Consider the following 20,455-nt stretch of genomic DNA (forward strand, 5'->3'; position numbering starts at 1 on the left):
ACAGAAATTTGAGTTTATTAAGTTCTAAGTAACAGAGCTAAAGATTTAATAAAACTCCATTCTCAAATATTACAATAAAAAACAAAAACACACACCCCCATTCGCATTTCATTTTCTCAATCACCTTAAAACACTTTTTCTTTTTAAGAATACAATTAGGTAAAGCTGTGATGGGCATACGCTTTTAAGTAGCCTAGATTTATTTACTCAAAATGTAACAAGACTGAAAAAATACAAATGAGCGCGATTTTAAACCATTCTCAACATTATCATTCATAAAAATGTTAGGCTGAAATGAAGGAAAATTAGAATACTGGCATTTTTAAAGGATATGTTATACATGATTCCAAATTACCAAACGTTCTGGGTACTTAACATCCATTAAAACTGGTTCTGTGAGATTTTCTTCAAAAATGGGTCTTAACTCAAAAAACATTCTTTGTATTTGTTTTTGGTACATTCCTCTATCATGTTTTTTACAGTACTTTAGTTCATAAATTGCAGTTCATATACAAAGAGCAAATAGCCAATTTAAATCCAGTTTTAAATGCCGACGTGCCCCCCAACCCCAAAATCTAAATTTCCAAATCAGTAAGTTATTTTCTTGTTAATGTTACTGCCGCCCACACAAACTAATTCTAGGTCAACAAAAAAAGCAGAGAGGATAGGACAAAAGAAAGAGAAAGTAGTAAGAAACAGATTACCTACCATTACTCTGCAGTGTTAATCCTGAGAGATCTTAATTGTTTAAAAGGGAAAACAAATGAAACATTAATCATTACAATGAAAATATTTTCCATTTAACAGAGAATGTCAAGTTAAACCAGAGATTACAAAAGTTCATGAACCATTTCAATTCAGAAGTAGCATAAACACTAACAATACATACACTAAGTATTCAAATTTATAATGCTTTCCATCTTATTTCTCAAAAACAATGTTCTAAATGGGCAAAATATCAACTATAATACTTGGTTTTAGCAGTCAAAATATAAGTTTGTTCCTAAGTTCAAATTTAAACACGTATATTAAAAATGTCTGATTCTTTAACCTTATTTAAAGTCGTGGGCTATCTTCCAAATTTATAATTTAACTTAGAAAAAATTAAAACACTATTGAGATCCTTTTCCCTTTATGTTTCTTAGGATAAAAGCAAAGTCTACTTACCAATTCCAGGTGATACAACTCGTTCATAGTGATATGGATTCACACAGACACTATCACATTTTAAGTCAAATGCATACTGACAATATTTAACATGTTTTAGTTCATTTTTGTGAAGATCAGGCCACCTCCAGAGACGGGCATAGATCACATGAGGAAATCCTTTCCGGCCAGCCACCTAGAAAAATAAACGACCATTTATTCATCTGTCACATTATGCAAGACACTGTTATATATATTCTGATTTAATCCTCATAATCCTACCAAGTCAGTATTACAATCCCCATTTCATAAATGAGAAAACTAAAATTCAAAATAACTAACTTGGCCATGTCATGCATCAGACCTAGAATTTAAACCCTGGTATAATTTCAAGGCCTGTGCTCAGGTTTTAAAAATGCAAAAAGTGGCTGGGCATGGTGGCTCACACCTGTAATCATATCACTTTGGGAGGCCAAGGCAGGAGGATCGCTTGAGTCCAGGAGTTCATGACCGGCCTGGACAACACGGCAAGGCCCTTGTCTCCACAAATAATAAAAAATTACCCAGGTATGGTGGTATGTGCCTGTAGTCCTAGCTACTCAGGAGGCTAAGGCAGAAGGATTGCATAAGCCCAGTAGGTCAAGGCTGCAGTGAGCCATGTTCGCACCACTGCACTCCAGCCTGGGCAAGAGTGAGACCATGTCTCAAAGAAAAAAAATGAAATAAATAAATATTTTAAAAGACTGTGTTGTAGAAACCATGTATAAAGTCTTGAAATAAAACTTTAAAATCTAAGACATAAAATGTCTGTAAGATTTATTTCAGCAAGGGAGATTATGAAGTTCTACCTGAAAAATGTGATCAATGAAACATTTGGTAACAGTGAAACATATCAGATTTCTAAATTATAAAAAGACTAAGTGTAATCCAATTGTTTAAATGTACATACGATATCAAAAAAGAAAGCAACATGGCTGGGCACAGTGGCTCACGCCTGTAATCCCAGAATTTTGGGGGGCCAAGGCGGGTGGATCACCTGAGGTCAGCGGTTTGAGACCAGCCTGACCACCATTGTGAAACCCCATCTCTACTAAAAATACAAAAATTAGCCGGGTGTGGTTGCACTCGCCTGTAGTCCCAGCTACTTAGGAGGCTGAGGCAGGAGGATTGCTTGAACCTGGGAGGTGGAGGTTGCAGTGGGCCAAGATCGCACCACTGTACTCCAGCCTGGGTGACAGAGCAAGACTCCATCTGGGGAAAAAAAAAAGAAAATAACAGGCTACAAAAATGAAAACCAAAGTGCTAAAGGTAGTTCTTGCAAAGTGTGGGTTTTCTTCTGCTTTTTATTTTTATTTTCCAAATGAACATTTTTCTGATAGAACATTAAAAAACTTTAAAATTTTATCTTTTGCATATTCTTCCACAAATTCCCATAATGCATATTTGTATAGGATGCACAGTATCTGAAGAGATGGAGCATGCATTAAATTACCCTGTAGTAGCTTGAAAGGAAACTTAGCAAGTTTTTAAATCTGCCAACAGAGGGTATAGAAAAACTCTTTAAGACTAACCTGAAGTCTCCCATCCAATGTTCTCTGTATGGTAACACATTTACTAGGATGAGCTCCATTTGTAGTTATAGCTGTTATTAAAGAATCCAATTCATCTTTTTTCTCCTTCAGCTTCTTTACCAAACTTTCAATTGCTCTTTTTGCAAATGTTTCACTCTCTCCACCTTGTCTATGGCACATCAAACTATGCACAATGCTCAGACAGGCATCATTACTTGTTGGTGTATTCGTAATAGACATATTGTCCATTTGTTCAAGTTTTTCCTTTTAAATCAAATATGTCTCCAATTTCTGGAGCAATTTTGATCTTTTGGAAACAGTGAAAAACAACAGCTAAGGTTGCAAGGAAAATTGTTAGTCATGTATTCAGGATAACCTAAAAAAGAAAAAAAAAAAAGACACACATGAGAACACATTTCACGAAGTAGATTCAACTACTTGGGAAAAAATGAAATTGCTCTGGTTAAGTCAGAGATTCAATGCACATAATTAAAATTTGATGCTCAGAGTTGAAAATTACTTAAAATTCTTATAAAATATTAACTATAAAAAATAATTTTTAAAAATACAATTACTTGGCCGGGCGCGGTGGCTCAAGCCTGTAATCCCAGTACTTTGGGAGGCCGAGATGGGCGGATCACGAGGTCAGGAGATCGAGACCATCCTGGCTAACATGGTGAAACCCCATCTCTACTAAAAATACAAAAAAAAAACTAGCCGGGCGAGGTGGCGGGCGCCTGTAGCCCCAGCTACTCGGGAGGCTGAGGCAGGAGAATGGCGTGAACCCGGGAGGCGGAGCTTGCAGTGAGCAGAGATTGCGCCACTGCACTCCAGTCTGGGTGACAGAGCGAGACTCTGCCTCAAAAAAAAAAAAAAAATACAATTACTTAATTAAAATGTCACTGTTTTTGACATTCCAAAAATATTAAAGTTAGGTCTTCTCATTATGATAGTGGCATACTCAATCAAGTCTTACTGACTTTACTAGTTACCCTAAAGGAAATCTTACCAGCACTTTTTTAAAGGATTACTTATGAGGATCAGCACTAGTTACACCTAAAAGTCTATTACTAATATTTATGAAAAATTTACCATCCCCTGATATTAAATGCTACCTAGCAGTTAACACTCACCTTTGTTAAAAGAGACTGATTAAAAAAAAAGAAATTTAGAAATGAACAAAAGGATTCTAAAAGATACTTCTCCAAAGATTATGGCCAGTAAGCACATGAAAGATGCTCAACATTAGACATCATGGAAATGAAAATCAAAACCACAATGAGCTACCACTTCATACCAGATGGATAAATCAGAAAGACAATAAGTACTGAGAAGCAGAGAAACTGGACCCTCATTCATTGCTGCTGGGATTACAAAATGGCACAGGTACTTTGGAAAACAGTCTGGTATTAATACAAAATGCTAAACAGAGTAAATATGACCCAGCAATTCCACTCTTCATACTTCTACTTGAGGGAAATAAAAACCTATGTCCACACAAACCCATACATGAATGTTCACAGCAGCGTTATTCATAATGGATACAACTCAAATGTCCATCAACTGATGAATGCATAAATAAAATTCCATACAATGAAATATTATTCAACCATAAAAAAGAATAAAGTACTAACACATTATAACATGGATAAGCCTTGAAAACACATGTTAAGTGAAAGAAGTACCTGACAAAAGGTCACACGTTATATAATCCCATTTATACGAAATATACAGAATAGGTAAATCCACAGAGACAGAAAGTAAATCTGTGGTTGCCAGGGCCTGGGAGAAGGGGAATGAGGAATGACTGCTAATGGGTACAGTGTTTCTTTGTTGTAATGAAAAACTCCTAAAAATTGATAATGATGATGGTTGCACAACTCTGACTATAGTAAAAACCACTGAATTGTACACTTTCTAATAGTGAATTTTATGGTACGGAAATTATATCTCAATACAGCTATTCTTTAAAGAGATCATTAAATTCCGCAAAAGATTTTACCTGTAAAAGCATCAGGGTAAATTAGTTTCAAAAAACTTAAAATAACAAAAAGCGAAGAGTAATAAAGAATCCATTCAACAGGTAGAAAACAAAAGTAACTTATCTGACCCCAAGACCCCACAGAGAATAGGAAAAGGCCATTAGCCTAAGAAGAAGACAAAGCAGGACTGGAGCCTGTACTGTGTATGCTTGGTTGTATTTTATTTGTTCACTGAAGTTGCATTCCAGACTCACTTTGCTTTCATTTTCTTTTGCTGTATAAAACCATCCTCCCACAAGATTAATAAAACTCATCATACTACCAAAATCTCTTCCTCTTCTGAAGACCTTTGTTAAAGTATCGATTCCACTCAATGACTCAGCCTTGGAAAGCTTTGCAAAAGATCTTTGACCTGCCTCTTTCTCTCACTATCCCTACATTCCCTCACAGTTACAAGATTCTTTACCTCAGTCATTTCTATCTCTCCTTCCATTCTCCCTGCTGCTGTTGTAGTTTGGAGCCTCTTCAGAATGTACATCACTTGATATTTAAGACTTGCTTCTCCCTCTGTTGTTATCCCTTTTACATAAATGTCTCTCTCAACTCATAAACCCCATGCAGAGAAGCAGTTTTTCACATGTCTTATAGCACTTGCCCACATTCAATATACACGCTGAAGGTACACTTTCCAGATAACCAAAGATAAACTGCATGGGAGATTCTGGAGTCAGAGATCTGGATTAGAATTCGTTTTCACAGTAGTCAGAAAATGAAGTTACTCTGAATCTGGGTTAAAAGGAGGGTATACAGAAGCTCAAAGGAAAAATTCTACATAACGTGTGTGATACATAGTGTTCAGTGAAAAAGCTACTGTTGAAATATTAAAATGCTTAATTGTGGCCAGACATGATGGCTCACACCTGTAATCCCAGCTCTTTGGGAGGCCAAGGCAGGTGGACTGCTTGAGCCCAGGAGTTTGAGACCAGCCTGGGCAACATGGCAAAACCCGATCTTTACTCAAAATAAAAAAATTAACTGGGTGTGGTGGCACACGCCTGTTGTCCTAGCTACGTGGGGTAGCTGAGGCTCGAAGATCACCGGAACCTTGGGAGGTCAAGGCCGTGGTGAGCCGTGATTGTGCCACTGCACTACAGCCTGGGCGACAGAGTGAGACTCTATCTCAAAAAAACAGTAGTAGTTTTACAAGGATATTTTTTCCTAAAATGCATTACGCATTTTTCTGCATTTTCTATTAAAATCTGTCTCAAAAATGTAGGAGGTTTGCCAGGCATGGTAGAGTGGGCTTGTAGTCCCACCTCCTCAGGAGGCTGAGGCAGGACTGCTTGAGCTCAGGCGTTGAAGGCTGCTGTGAGTTATGACTGTGCCACTTCACCCCAGCCTGGGCAACAGAATGAGACTCAGTAGAAAGGAAAGGAATTGGGGAATAGGGAAAAGGAAACGTGTTAAATTACAATTTAACACATTAGTTATTTGATTACATACCTGTCTCACATTTTTGCCACTAATTAGAAATCCAAGGAAACAGCAACAACACTCTCATTTTAGAAATTCCCAGCACCATGCATAGTTCCTGACGTATACCAGGCAAGTATTTCTGGACTGACCATAGCTTTTTATCTGTGGAATTGTCTTAAAACAAATAAGAAGACTGCATATACTTTCGAAGTCATTTTCTGATATTATATTCCAAAAGATGTGCATGAATCTACAATGTAATTAAAACGTTTAAGTATAATTATTTCACCACAATCTCACCATCACATGTCATCATTTCTAAAATTTATGCTATTCTGGGCCTTAATGGTATCTCAAAGTTGTTTTAATATCAAGTTGCTTTGAATACAAATGATAATGACCTTGCTTTCTTAAACAAACACAGCTTTCTCATCTTTCTCTTTATTGTATTCCTATGACCACAAGTGCCTGAAATATAATTAAAAGTTATGCATACAAAAAATAATACTAGCAGGAATATAGAGATGTATTCCTACATTAAACGGTTCTAGATTATGGAAGTGTGGTAGGCAAGGGCATAATATTGATATAAATAAAATTATATATTCTAAGTAAAGGTCTAGCAGCATGACTGAATGTTAACATCTCTTTCAATTCTCTCATCTATAAAATGAAAACACCTGCCCTGCCAACTTTACAAATTTACTGTGGTAATTAGATGCAACAATGTACATAAAAGAAATCTGGAAAACATAAATTGACCAATTCAACAAACACTGTATATACAAAGCACTACAGATACAAAAACAGGTAGCCCACAGTAAGAAAGTGGGTCTGGACTCTCTCAGAGCAACATCCCATTTTTTTCTAACAAATAATTTATATTACCACCTTAGCTTTACTGAAACAAAATTCTAAACTATTTACACATATTTTGAAAATATAACAATGCCCTAACTATAACAAAAAGGAGGAAAAGCTTAATATATAATGTGTACTTTCACCTATACTCAGGCATGCCAACTAAGTTAGAATGTGTAACGAAGAAGTTAGATGCCAGCATTTATATAAAGAATCATCACAAATATGACAGCTACAAATTCAGGCCTTCCAAGACAAATGTGTTATACTGGCAACTCAAATAGCACAATGGCACTGCAGTCAGTAACATGGATTTCCCCAAATGGTGAACTCTTAAACAACCTGAACTAAGAAAATGAATTAACAAGAGGCTGAGGCAAGAGGACTACTTGAGCCCAGGAGACCGAGGCTGCAGTGAGCTATGGCTGAGTCACTGCACTGCAGCCCAAGTGACAGAGTAAGACTTGGTCTCAAAAACAAAAAACAAAAAACCAAAGGCAGGGTGGCTCATGCCTGTAATCCCAGCACTTTTAGAGGCCGACATGGTTGGATCACTTATGCTCAGGACCAGCCTGGCAACAAAGTGAGACCTCCTCTCTACAAAAAATACAAAGAACTAGTGGGGCATGGTGGCACATGCCTGTACTCCCAGCTACTCAGGAGGCTGAGGTGGGAGGATGGCTTGAGTCTGGGAGGCAGAGGTTGCAGTGAGCCAAGATCACACCACTGCACGGTCCCAGCCATTCGGGAGGCTGAGATGGGAGGATGGCTAGAGCCTGGGAGGCAGAAGTTGCAGTGAGCCAAGATCATGCCACTGCACTCCAGCCTGGGTGACAGAACCTGAAGGAAGGGAGGGAGGGAGAAAGGAAAAAGAAAGAAAACAGAGAAAGAGGAGGGTGAGAGGGAGGGAGGCAGACAAGAAAAAAAATGAATTAAAAGAAATTTAACTCCTGGCAAAGTGAATATATATTATAGAGTTAGGTTTTCAGCTAATTATGTTTTCCTCCTACATGAATTTCTGGGGCATCTGAAAGTCTTGTGGGATGCAAGATAACTACTCATTCTCACATTGCAGGATGGCATCCCTGGCCCCCAACCCACCAAACCCATCCACAAATTTCCACAACATCCCTTAAAGAGCAGTACTTACTCCACTGAGAACTACTAATCTGGAAGACCCAAACATATCATTACATAAGTAATAAATGCTAAAAGAAGTAGGTATCAGGGCCAGGTGCGGTGGCTCACGTCTGTAATCCCAGCACTATGGGAGGCTGAGGCGGGCGGATCACAAGGTCAGGAGATGGAGACCATCCTGGCTAACACGGTGAAACCCCATCTCTACTAAAAATACAAAAAATTAGCCGGGCGCGGTGGCAGGCACCTGTAGTCCCAGCTACTTGGGAGGCTGAGGCAGGAGAATGGCGTGAACCCGGGAGGCGGAGCTGGCAATGAGCCGAGATCGCGCCACTGTACTCTAGCCTGGGCCAAAGAGCCAGACTCCATCTCAAAAAAAAAAAAAAATTAAAAGGAGGTATGTAACAAATTCAGTTTTAGATATCCTGAGTTTGAAGAGATGAGTAGAGAAGTTAGGCCTATCTGAAAGGCACTAACATATACAGGTATTACAATCAGGCAAGTAAAGAGTAATAAGAGGCAAAGAGTCAGCAAGAAGAGACAGCTGATTCTTGTACCTGCCTGCTGTGTTTTTCCTCTAGCCTTGCTATTAATTGTAAGCTGTCACCTGATGTTGACCACAGGTATAATAATCAATGGACTAGAAAGCCAAATAACCAAGTTAAGATACTCTCTAAAATTAAACAGGCTGAATATTGGCCTGAGAGAAGCTCTCATGTAAATTCATACATTTTAGGTAAGGAGTGTTGACATTTTTTCTCAGATGTTTATTTTTGAATTGACTGTATTATATGTGTCAAACATATATTTTCTAGAAGTTATAAGTGTCTTTTATTGATCAGTGATCAATAAACTACTTACTATGGGAATATCTGAGAAAAGTGCTTAAATTTTTTTTTTTTTTTTGAGACGAAGTTTCACTGTCGCCCAGGCTGGAGTGCAGTGGTGCGATCTTGGCTCACTGCAACTTCTGCCTCCTGGGTTCAAGCGATTCTCCTGCCTCAGCCTCCCCCCGAGCTGGGACTACAGGGGCACACCATCACACCCGGCTAATTTTTGTATTTTTAATAGAGACAAGTTTCACCATGTTGGCTAAGATGGTCTCGATATCCTGACCTTATGATGTGCCCACCCTGGCCTCCCAAAGTGCTGGGATTACAGGCATGAGCCACCATGCCCGGCGGAAAAGTGCTTCTGCCCAGAGGGAGAAAAAAGCTGGGTCTGGTAATATATCACTAGGAAGAAACTCTAAACTTAGGTTTAAGGTGTTCATGGTTAGTGCAACTGTCTGCAGCACAAGCTAAAGACTAAACACTAGACAGCAAGTTGAGGTTCTTCAAACTGAGGGCAGCTGGCAAACTTCCAAGAGCACAAAGGATTTATAAAGCAATAAAAGTAACAAAAAGATTTTTTTTTAACTTTTAAGATGAATTACAGAGGACAAATTGAGAGGTATGCTTCTTGTTTACCCATGAATCTTAAGTTTAAATGTCATTTTGGTATGCCACCTTCAGTTTAAATGATCTTATTTAAAAATTACCCTTTTTTCGCGAAGGCCCGCGGCGGGTGTTGACGCGATGTGATTTCTGCCCAGTGCTCTGAATGTCAAAGTGAAGAAATTCAATGAAGCGCGGGTAAACGGCGGGAGTAACTATGACTCTCTTAAGGTAGCCAAATGCCTCGTCATCTAATTAGTGACGCGCATGAATGGATGAACGAGATTCCCACTGTCCCTACCTACTATCCAGCGAAACCACAGTCAAGGGAACGGGCTTGGCGGAATCAGCGGGGAAAGAAGACCCTGTTGAGCTTGACTCTAGTCTGGCACGGTGAAGAGACATGAGAGGTGTAGAATAAGTGGGAGGCCCCCGGCGGCCCCCCCCACCAACCCGTCCCCGCGAGGGGGCGGGGCGGGGTCCGCCGGCCTTGCAACCATCATTCTTAGCAAACTATCACAAGAAGAGAAAACCAAACACCGCATGTTCTCACTCATAGGTGGGAACTGAACAATGAGATCACTTGGACTCGGGAAGGGGAACATCACACACTGGGGCCTATCATGGGGCGGGGAGGAGGGAGGGATTGCATTGGGGAGTTATACATGATATAAACGTTATGCACATGTACCCTAGAACTTAAAGTATAATAAAAAAAAAAAAAATTACCCTTTTTGGATTAATAAATTAAAGGCTGTTAAAAGAAGAAATAATAAAGTACTATAGGTGGACATCAGTGTTTGTGTACCAGCATATATTTCCCCATTTGTAACACAGCCGTCTGATTTTCCAAGGAGAATCTCCCAATCTGGCCAGGTGGGACAATTCCCAGACTAATCAGAGCCACCCCCTGGCCACAGTGTTGTTTCTGATGAAAAAGAACCCAAGGCAGGCCAGTGACATAGCGCCAGCACTTCCGATGGAACTACAGAGGAAAAAAAAAAAAAAAAAAAAAGGCCCTCTTCATGCTTCCTCGAAGCTGGGAGTAGTTAGCCTGCAAACTACCTGAAAGGAAGCAAAGTCAAGAGCCCTGGTGATGCTGCTTGAAACCCTGGATATAGCAATCTGAGGTCAACTCTATCTCCAGATCAAGCCAATGAATTCCCCTTTTTACTTTAAGTCTACTACACGTTCCCTGATAACAGAAACTGAATGACTAACATCCTTAGAAATAACAGCAATATAGTATAAACCACATAAACAATTAAATCAATCAGTAATTTAGTTGAGAATACATAGAAATAGTTACTTTAAAATAGCAGCTGTCAAACTCTCTGATCTCAGGATCCCTTTATTCATATTATTTTTCTGAGACTGAGTCTCAGTCTGTTGCCCAGGCTGGACTGCAGAGGCATGTTCTCAGCTCTCTGCAACCTCCGCTTCCCAAGTTCAAGTGATTCTCGTGCCTCAGCCTCCCAAGTGGCTGGGATTACAGACATGTACCACCACGCCCAGCTACTTTTTGTATTTTTAGTAGAGACAGGGTTTTGCTATGTTGGCCAAGCTGGACCTTTATTTATATTCTTAATTATTCAAGATATCAAATAGCTTTTATGTGGGCTATATACATCGATATTTATCACATTACAAATAAATACAACTACTAAAATTTTTGGTATTTGCTTTATTAATTCATTTAAAATAATAAACCCATTACATGTTAATATAAATAATAAGTTTATGAAAAACAGAATTTTCTAAAACAAAAAAGTTAAGAATCAGAGTAACACTGTTTTACACCTTCGCAAATTTCTCTTAATGCCTAGCTTAATAGGAGACAGCTGGATTCTCCTATGTGCTTCTGCACTAAACCTGTTATGATATGTTGTTTTGGTTAAAGTACATGAAGAAAATGTGCCTCACATGGACAGCTAATTGGAAGAGAGGAGTATTTTAATAGCCTTTTCAGAAAACAATGGATATTCATCTTTTATTCAACACCAAAACTTAAGTGGCAATTCTGAAAAGTTAGTTGCAATGTGGAATTCACTGTATCAATGAACTTTTTGGCTCTGATATATAAAAATCCATTTGTCTATGTTGTACTTTGAATGGATCGCCTACCCGTGCACGATTTTATAACATGAACTGGTCATTTGGGAAAATATTGGTCCAATGAGTTACACAGATCTTCGCAGTGTTGACACACTTCCTCATACTGCCCCCCCAACCCCAACCCCCACACACACATACACATACAGTCTCACTCTGTAGCCCAGGCTGGAGTGCAGTGGTCCGATCCTAGCTTACTCCAGCCTTGAACTCCCTAGCTCAAGCAATCCTCTCACCTGACCCTCCTGAGCAGCTAGACCTACAGGCACATGCCACTACACCTTATTTTTTATACGTTTTTGTAGAAACAGGGTCTCAAACTCTTGGCCAAAAGCAATTCTCCCACCTCCGCCTCCCACAGTGCTAGAAATATGGGTGTGCACCATTGTGCCTGGCCCAACATATTATTTTTAATCCCATTCCTTAATATCACCACCCATCTCATCAGAAAAGTCTTTAAGTATTAAGAAACTGGCAAGTCATAGTGACAGGAGTTTCCCAAAAATCTAATTTTCACTTGAAACATTAGATTTTCGCACTGGCTATGTTTTCCTCAAAGTGGCCGGCTCACTTTATTCATTTCCAAGGAATTACCTGCCAAATACTCAAATCTAAATAGCTATCTGAGCTTATCTGTCATCCTGTTAAATAAAAATGGTGTCCCACTAAAAAGCAGCTAGTTCAGCTTGCAGCTCAATCACACAAGTGCCTTTCCTAGAAAAGAACACTGTACTTCAATGTGCAGAAATGCTTTATGCATACTTCCCATTTAATCACACTGAATATTAAAAAGACAAGTACTCCAGGGTAGAGATTTTTTAAATTACACCTTTTTACTGCTGCAGCAAGGGGATTATTAAGTGAAACCGGCATTTTTTTCAACTGCTTAATGTGTTTGACTATAAAGACTCATACGTTCGGCACAACTACCTAGAGTCATTTTAAAGTGCCAGCAATTTACCCACCACTGTTCCATACAAATGTCCTCACACCGAAAGGGCAAATAACATCTCAGTTTCATTATGAAAATAATTTTGATTTTGTAAACCCCTTAAATATAAGGATCCTAGGATCTCCAGGAGTCTGTGGACCACACTTTGGGAACCACTGTTTTAAAAGATGGTGGAAACCAAACTGAATTTTAATAACTGATAACTGAAAAATACATTTCATAAAACTTTTCTTGCTTTTTTTTCTTTTTTTTGGAGACAGTCTCGCTGTCTGTCTGTCAGGCTGGAGTGCAGCGGCACGATCTCGGCTCACTGCACCTCCGTCCACGGGCTCAAGCAATTCTCCTGCCTCAGTCTCCCAAGTAGCTGGGATTACAGGCATGTGAGTAGCTGGGATTACAGGCGTGTGCCACCATGTCTGACTAATTTTTATGTTTTTAGTAGAGACAGGGTTTCACCATGTTGGCCAGGCTGGTCTCGAACTCCTGACCTCAGGTAATCCCCACACCTTGGCCTCCCAAAGTGCTGAGATTACAGGCGTGAGCCACTACACTCGGCCTCATTTCATAAAACTTTTAAATGAATGAGACTTTCAAGTCATCTAGCTTATTCCTTCAAAAGGGGATGTATCAAAATCCCCTGCAGGTTAGGCCAGTTCCACTAACTAGAATCAAGGGTGGGGCTGTATCTTTAAAAAGCACTCTGGTTTTGATTTGCATTTCTCTGATGGCCAGTGATGATGAGCATTTTTTCATGTGTCTGTTGGCTGTATGGATGTCTTCTTTTGAGAAATGTCTGTTCATATCCTTTCCCCACTTTTTGATGGGGTTGTTTGCTTTTTTCTTGTATATTTGTTTGAGTTCTTGGTAGATTCTGGATATTAGCCCTTGTCAGATGAGTAGGTTGCAAAAATTTTTTCCCATTCTGTAGGTTGCCTGTTCACTCTGATGGTAGTTTCTTTGGCTGTGCAAAAGCTCTTTAGTTTAATTAGATCCCATGTGTCAATTTTGCTTTTGCTGCCGTTGCTTTTGGTGTTTTAGACATGAAGTCCTTGCCCATGCCTATGTCCTGAATGGTACTACCTAGATTTTCTTCTAGGGTTTTTATGGTATTAGGTCTAACATTTAAGTCTCTAATCCATCTTGAATTAATTTTCGTATAAGGGGTAAGGAAAGGATCCAGTTTCAGCTTTCTACTTATGGCTAGCCAATTTTCCCAGCACCATTTATTAAATAGGGAATCCTTTCCCATTTCTTGTTTCTCTCAGGTTTGTAAAGATCAGATGGCTGTAGATGTGTGGTATTATTTCTGAGGACTCTGTTCTGTTCCATTGGTCTATCTCTGTTGTGGTACCAGTACCATGCGTTTTGGTTACTGTAGCCTTGTAGTATAGTTTGAAGTCAGGTAGCGTGATGCCTCCAGCTTTGTTCTTTTGACTTAGGATTGTCTTGGCAATGCGGGCTCTTTTTTGGTTCCATATGAACTTTAAAGCCGTTTTTCCAGTTCTGTGAAGAAAGTCATTGGTAGCTTGAATGAGATACCATCTCACACCAGTTAGAATGGCAATCATTAAGAAGTCAGGAAACAACAGGTTTGGAGAGATGTGGAGAAATACGAACACTTTTACACTGTTGGTGGGATTGTAAACTAGTTCAACCATTATGGAAAACAGTATGGCGATTCCTCAAGGATCTAGAACTAGATGTACCATATGACCCAGCCATCCCACTACTGGGTATATACCCAAAGGATTATAAATTACTCTACTACAGACACATGCACACGTATGTTTATTGCGGCACTATTCACAATAGCAAAGACTTGGAATCAACCCAAATGTCCATCTGTGACAGACTGGATTAAGAAAATGTGGCACATATACACCATGGAATACTATGCAGCCATCAAAAAGGATGAGTTTGCGTCCTTTGTAGGGACATGGATGCAGCTGGAAACCATCATTCTTAGCAAACTATCACAAGAAGAGAAAACCAACACACCGCATGTTCTCACTCATAGGTGGGAACTGAATAGAGATCACTTGGACTCGGGAAGGGGAACATCACACACTGGGGCCTATCATGGGGAGGGGGAAGGAGGGAGGTTGCATTGGGGAGTTATACATGATATAAACGTCATGCACATGTACCCTAGAACTTAAAGTATAATAAAAAATAAAAATAAAAAAAATAAAAAAAAAAAGAAAAAGGATAAGGTTTTACTTGGAAAAAAAAAAAAAAAAAAAAAAAGCACTCTGAAGGTGGGGCACGGTGGCTCACTCCTGTAATCCCAGCACTTTGGGAGGCCGAGGCGGGTGGATCACAAGGTCAGGAAATCAAGACCACGGTGAAACCCCGTCTCTACTAAAAATACAAAAAAATTAGCCGGGCGTGTTGGTGGGCGCCTGTAGTCCCAGCTACTGGGGAGGCTGAGGCAGGAGAATGACGTGAACCCGGGAGGCAGAGCTTGCAGTGAGCCGAGATTGCGCCACTGCACTCCAGTCTGGGTGACAGAGCGAGACTCTGTCTCAAAAAATAAAAATAAAAAAAATAAAAAAAATAAAAGCACTCTGGAAGTCTGAGGTACTGTTAGTTTTACAAAGCATTGATCTAGTCTACAATCTTTACAAATTAAATACCACGAATATACACAACTGATTAAAAATACTAATTACACAGAAGTTGTATCATTTTTCCTTACAATTAGCCAGCCCTTCATTATTGCAACATCTATACACGTTCTTCCTTCAACTAGTTTTAGTAGGCATATTTATGACATAAGACACACCTAATGTGTTTATGTACAATGACTCCTGGCTTAGCTTACCCCATTATTTCCAGTCATCTTTTCACTAGATTATTCAATTTTTACAATGACTGGCCATCTACTGATAACATATGCTCTAGAATTCACTAGTGAGTATCACTGACAAATATCCTTAATTCAGTTTATATTTAGAAATACATTTTTACTTGAAAAGACCTAAATAGCATACCTTCATCCATATTAAGATACAGAAATAATACCTTCCTATAAAAATAAATATTCAGTAGCAGTACTAGTTTTAAATCATAAATAAGATTTGGCTAGCCTGGGCAACAAAGCAAGACCCCCCATCTCTACAAAACAATTTTAAAAAATCAGCCAGGTGTGGCGGTGCACGCCTGTAGTCCTAGCTACTCTGGAGGCTGAGGTAAGACCTCTTGAACCCAGAAGTTGAAGGTTACAGTGGGCTATGATGGTGTTACTGCACTCCATCCTGGGCAACCTGTCTCTAAAAAATAGATAAATAAAGCAATAAGGATAAGCATACTAAAATAAACAAAACCTTTAGAATCAAGAGGCACTTTTTAAAAATAACACAGATTCCCATGCCTCCTCCACTCCATTCCCATTCTGAAGCAAAATGTGTGTTGAAATCAGGTGGGGAAAAAATTTTTATTTTTTTAAATAGCTCTTCCAGAGACAGCGATGAAACTACTCCATAGCCCAGCACTTGGGAACTACTTCAGGTACGTAAATGGAGAGCTGAACATGCCCTAGATGATCCCTAAAGAAACTAGCTAGCTAGCCTAGCTGAGCAACTGTCTCGCAGTGTATAAGACCTGACGGAAAAGGCCCAACGCAACCTGCCTCTCAGAAACCAGTTAAGTGACTAGTTAATTGGAGGCGCAAAAACGTATGGTTTACCAAGTAGATTAACCCCCTAAGAAGACAATTTGCATTGGGAGTTTGTTTTATTTATTTATTTATTTTAGAGACAAGGTCTCACTTTGTTGCCCAGGCTGGCCTTGAAATCCTGGGCTCAAGTGATCTTCCTGCCTCAGCCTCCAGAAGCGTTGAGATTATATATGTGAGCCACTAGACCAAGCCCACAGGGAGTTTAGATGCTAACTTGGGGACTTAAAGTAATTAGTCTCTAAAAGGAGTACAAGTAAGCATTTGAGAATATACTTTAAAAGAAGACCAACTTCCTATTTAAAATAGTGATGATATATTAACTTCTCATCATGGGAAATACAGCTTCCTAAAACTTACTACCAGATAGTTCAAATAAACTGAATGCAAAGAAAGAAACAGAGGAGAAAGGAATAGGTGACAGGAAGGGAGAGAGGAAGAAAGAAAGAAAAGAGACAGACACAGAAGCAAAGCAAATGTGGCAATACTTTCAAAAGACATGTTAAGATAGATGTATGAGACGACTACACTGTACATGTGTATATCACTGCATTAAAGAATGTAAAGCTAACACAAGTGAAACAGCTCAAAAGAAAAAGTCAGAGGACCCTAATGGCTCAATCACTGTGGAGGGCTAACCTGGCTGCACCCCAGACCCACCAAATAATAATTTCCGGGGCTAGAATTCAGGCATCAGTATTTTGTAAAGCTCCTCAAGGGATCTAAAAGTACAGCCAAGACTGAAAACTACTTGCCAGGCATGGTGGCTCATGCTTGTAATCCCAGCACTTTGGGAGGCTGAGGTGGGAGGATCACTTGAACCCAAGAGTTGATTCAAGACCAGCCTGGGCAACGGAGGGAGACCCTGTGTCTACAAAAAATTTTCAAAACATTAGACAGGTGTGATGTGATGGTGTGTGCCTGTAGTCCCAGCTACTGGGGCAGCTGAAATGGGATTGCTTGAGCCTGGGAGGTAGAGGCAGCAGTGAGCTATGATTGCAGCACTGCACTCCAGGCTGGGGTACTGAGCAAGATGGAAAGAAAAAGAAAAAAAAAGAAGGCTGGGCGCAGTGGCTCATGCCTATAATCCCAGCACTTTGGGAGGCTGAGGCAGGTGGATCACCTGAGGTCAGGAGTTCAAGAATAGCCTGGCCAAAATGGTGAAATCCCGTCCTCTACTAATAATACAAAAAAATTAGCTTGGCATGGTGGCGCACGCCTGTAATCTCAGCTACTCGGGAGGCTGAGGCAGGAGAATCGCTTGAACCCAAGAGGTGGAGGTTGCAGTGAACCAAAATCGCACCATTGCACTGCACTCCAGCCTGGGCGACAAGAGCGAAAATCCATCTCAGGAAAAAAAAAAACAAAGAAAATAAAAGAAAAAGGGAGGGAGGGAGAGAGGGAGAAAGGGAGAGAGAAAGAAAGGAGAGAAGACCATTGCCCTAAACGTTGGGAGTAAAAAAGCAATAAAAAGATGAATTCAACACATTTACAAATTTTCCAAACTGCAAAAAATTCTCATTTGAAATATAAATAATGAAATACATTCTTTGAGCTGAATGGTCTTTACTGTTACCGCCAATTTTAAACTGATTAAAATGTTAACAGACCCTCTTTACAATTGGCCTTTGGTACTTATTTGATCTATGATATAATTTGCAGTAGCAACTTACCAAGGCTTAGATTATAAGACCCTTATAAACTGTAAGAATCCGACTATGCATCATCTTAGTTTTACGTATTGTAAGCACTACCCTAGTTTTCATTCACTCTCATAATTAAACACAAATATTCCCGGATGCCAATTACACCATGCAATAGTGTCAAGGTGACACAACCTAAAATACCTTGTTCCTGAGAAACTGGAATTCAGTCAGATTTCCCATTACCAAAATTACACATTTTAGAAAGAGAAAACAAAATCCAAAAATTCTAAATCTGACTTACGATCAAGCATATGCTTGGCATATGTGGTAATTTTATAAAACTGTATTAAATGCGGTATTATAGGACAGGCACAGTGGCTCACACCTGTAATCCCAGCACTTTGGGAGGCCATGGCGGGCGGATCACCTGAGGTCAGTTGTTCAAGACCAGTCTGGCCAACATGGCGAAACCCCATCTCTACTAAAAATACAAAAATTAGCCAGGTGTGCTGGCACATGCCTGTAATCCCAGCTACTCGGGAGGCTGATGCAGGAGAATCGCTTGAACCTGGGAGGCGAGGTTTGCAGCGAGTGGAGATCATGCCTCTGCACTCCAGCCTGGACAACAGAGCAAGCCTCCATGTCAAAGAAAAAAAGAAAAAAAATGCTGTGTTATGCTGGTCTAAGTCTTTTAACTGTAGAAAACAATGAAACATTTTAGTCAGGTTACTTTTAAACACGATTAATGGTCAACTCGGAGTCACCATTCATCATCGCTTTAAGAAAAAAAAATTTTTTTGGCATAACTACACAGTCTTCTAGATCAACAAAATAAGAGAAATCCAAACATACATAACGAGCATTGAAATGGCTAATACAAGATGCTTAAAGAACCAGTCACTCAAAAAAAAAAATCACTGAATTAAAAATGAAAAAAATGGTTAGTCATGAACTAGAGAGGGATAAAATGAACTAAGTTTAAACATCGGCAGAACAATATGTTTTCACCAAAATAGGCAAAAATTTAGACAAGCCTAAATATGCAATTTAAATATAATGAACCCTGCAGATTCTGTAGGGTTAACCTCCCTAGTAGAGGCCTCAGTAATTCACACCTCAATTAGAATAGTGCCTAATAATGTTACTATAACACTGGCTCAATCAGAAAAAAACTGCTTCCAAGTGGGAGAGCTGGAGTGTGACTGGGCAGCATAAATTAGGTTAATTCTTGCTCCTTAATTTGGGGGGGAAAGAAAAACTGAAGGTGAATACAGAAAAAGAATTCACACACAATCACTCGACTAAAATGTAGCTTAAGAAAGTGAAGCACAGGCTTTTAAAAATCATTCACGTAAAACTTATTCCAATTTTTTTTTTTTTTGAAACAGAGTCTCACTCTGTCGCCAGGGCTGGAGTGTAGTGGCGCGACCTCCGCTCACTGCAAGCTCCGCCTCCCGGGTTCACGCCATTCTCCTGCCTCTGCCTCCCAAGCGGCTAGGACCACAGGGGCCTGCCACCAGGCCCGACTAATTTTTTGCATTTTTAGTAGAGACGGAATTTCGCCGTGTTCGATCTCCTGACCTCGTGATCCGCCAGCCTCGGCCTCCCAAAGTGCTGTGATTACAGGCGTGAGCCACCCCGCCCAGCCAACTTACTCCAAAATATTTCAAAGTGACTTTCTCAGCACAAATTTTCATTACGTCTGAAAAACATTTGCAGTTTGGTTTTTTCTAAACTCAAGCCTTACACTGAAGGCAGTTACCTAAACAAACAGTCCCACTTCAAAAATAAAAAAACTAAGATGCAATAATTCTTTAAAACTCACCCAAAAACCTGGAAAGCAAAGAAAAAGCCACTTCTATTAATAGAGTCACAAAATGTTACAACAATTTTTATCTAAAGAAGCTTTTAGTTTTAATTCCAACAACTTAAAACCTACATAATTCACCACTATCTTTAGATCTAAAGCTACTCCAAATTATAAATGCTTGGCCTATCTATCTCTATTACATTTGTTCTATAACAAACCCATTTAAGTAAACAAAATCATGACAGCATTATGGAAGAAACACTAATTTAAAAAACTGTATTTTTAAATGTTAATCATTTTACAGTTTGGAATATTATGTATTAATCATATCAGAACTTTCCAATATAAAGTCCTTAGCATTAAAAAAAAGTACATTTTAGAACTTTCTATATTTCAACTGAAATGTATATATCTAGTCTCCGCAGGGTATGGCAAAGGTAATTTATGAAATCCACCATAAAAAGTATTCTAAATCTAATTATGAAATTACGCATTTCAATTTTTTTTTTTTTTTTTTTGGAGACTAAATGGTTTTTGCCAGCAAAAAGTAGTGAACCTACTTCTTAAACACCCGAGGAACCAAGCTGCTACTAAGACTAAAAGGATGCTAATTCTGGCAAAAGTCAAAGGTTATTAACAAAAATTAGCTA

The 20,455-nt window shown here is 39.3% G+C and overlaps 1 protein-coding gene across 2 annotated transcripts in view; it reads right to left on the minus strand.

The window, feature by feature from the left end:
• SMAD4 (SMAD family member 4) overlaps nucleotides 1-20,455 on the minus strand; it is a 61,897-nt gene that overhangs the window by 40,329 nt on the left and 1,113 nt on the right. For both annotated transcript variants that reach the window (XM_033177702.1, XM_033177703.1), the window contains exons 2-4: nucleotides 2,718-3,093; nucleotides 1,168-1,342; nucleotides 709-738 (exon numbers count right to left, since the gene is read on the minus strand). In XM_033177702.1, the coding sequence (XP_033033593.1) occupies nucleotides 709-738; nucleotides 1,168-1,342; nucleotides 2,718-2,966 (454 nt within the window). In that variant the 5' untranslated portion in view covers nucleotides 2,967-3,093. The remainder of the gene's footprint in view (nucleotides 1-708; nucleotides 739-1,167; nucleotides 1,343-2,717; nucleotides 3,094-20,455) is intronic.

The sequence above is a fragment of the Trachypithecus francoisi genome, unplaced genomic scaffold (genome assembly GCF_009764315.1).
Source record: "Trachypithecus francoisi isolate TF-2019V2 unplaced genomic scaffold, Tfra_2.0 Lachesis_group19, whole genome shotgun sequence".
Classification (NCBI taxonomy): domain Eukaryota; kingdom Metazoa; phylum Chordata; class Mammalia; order Primates; family Cercopithecidae; genus Trachypithecus; species Trachypithecus francoisi.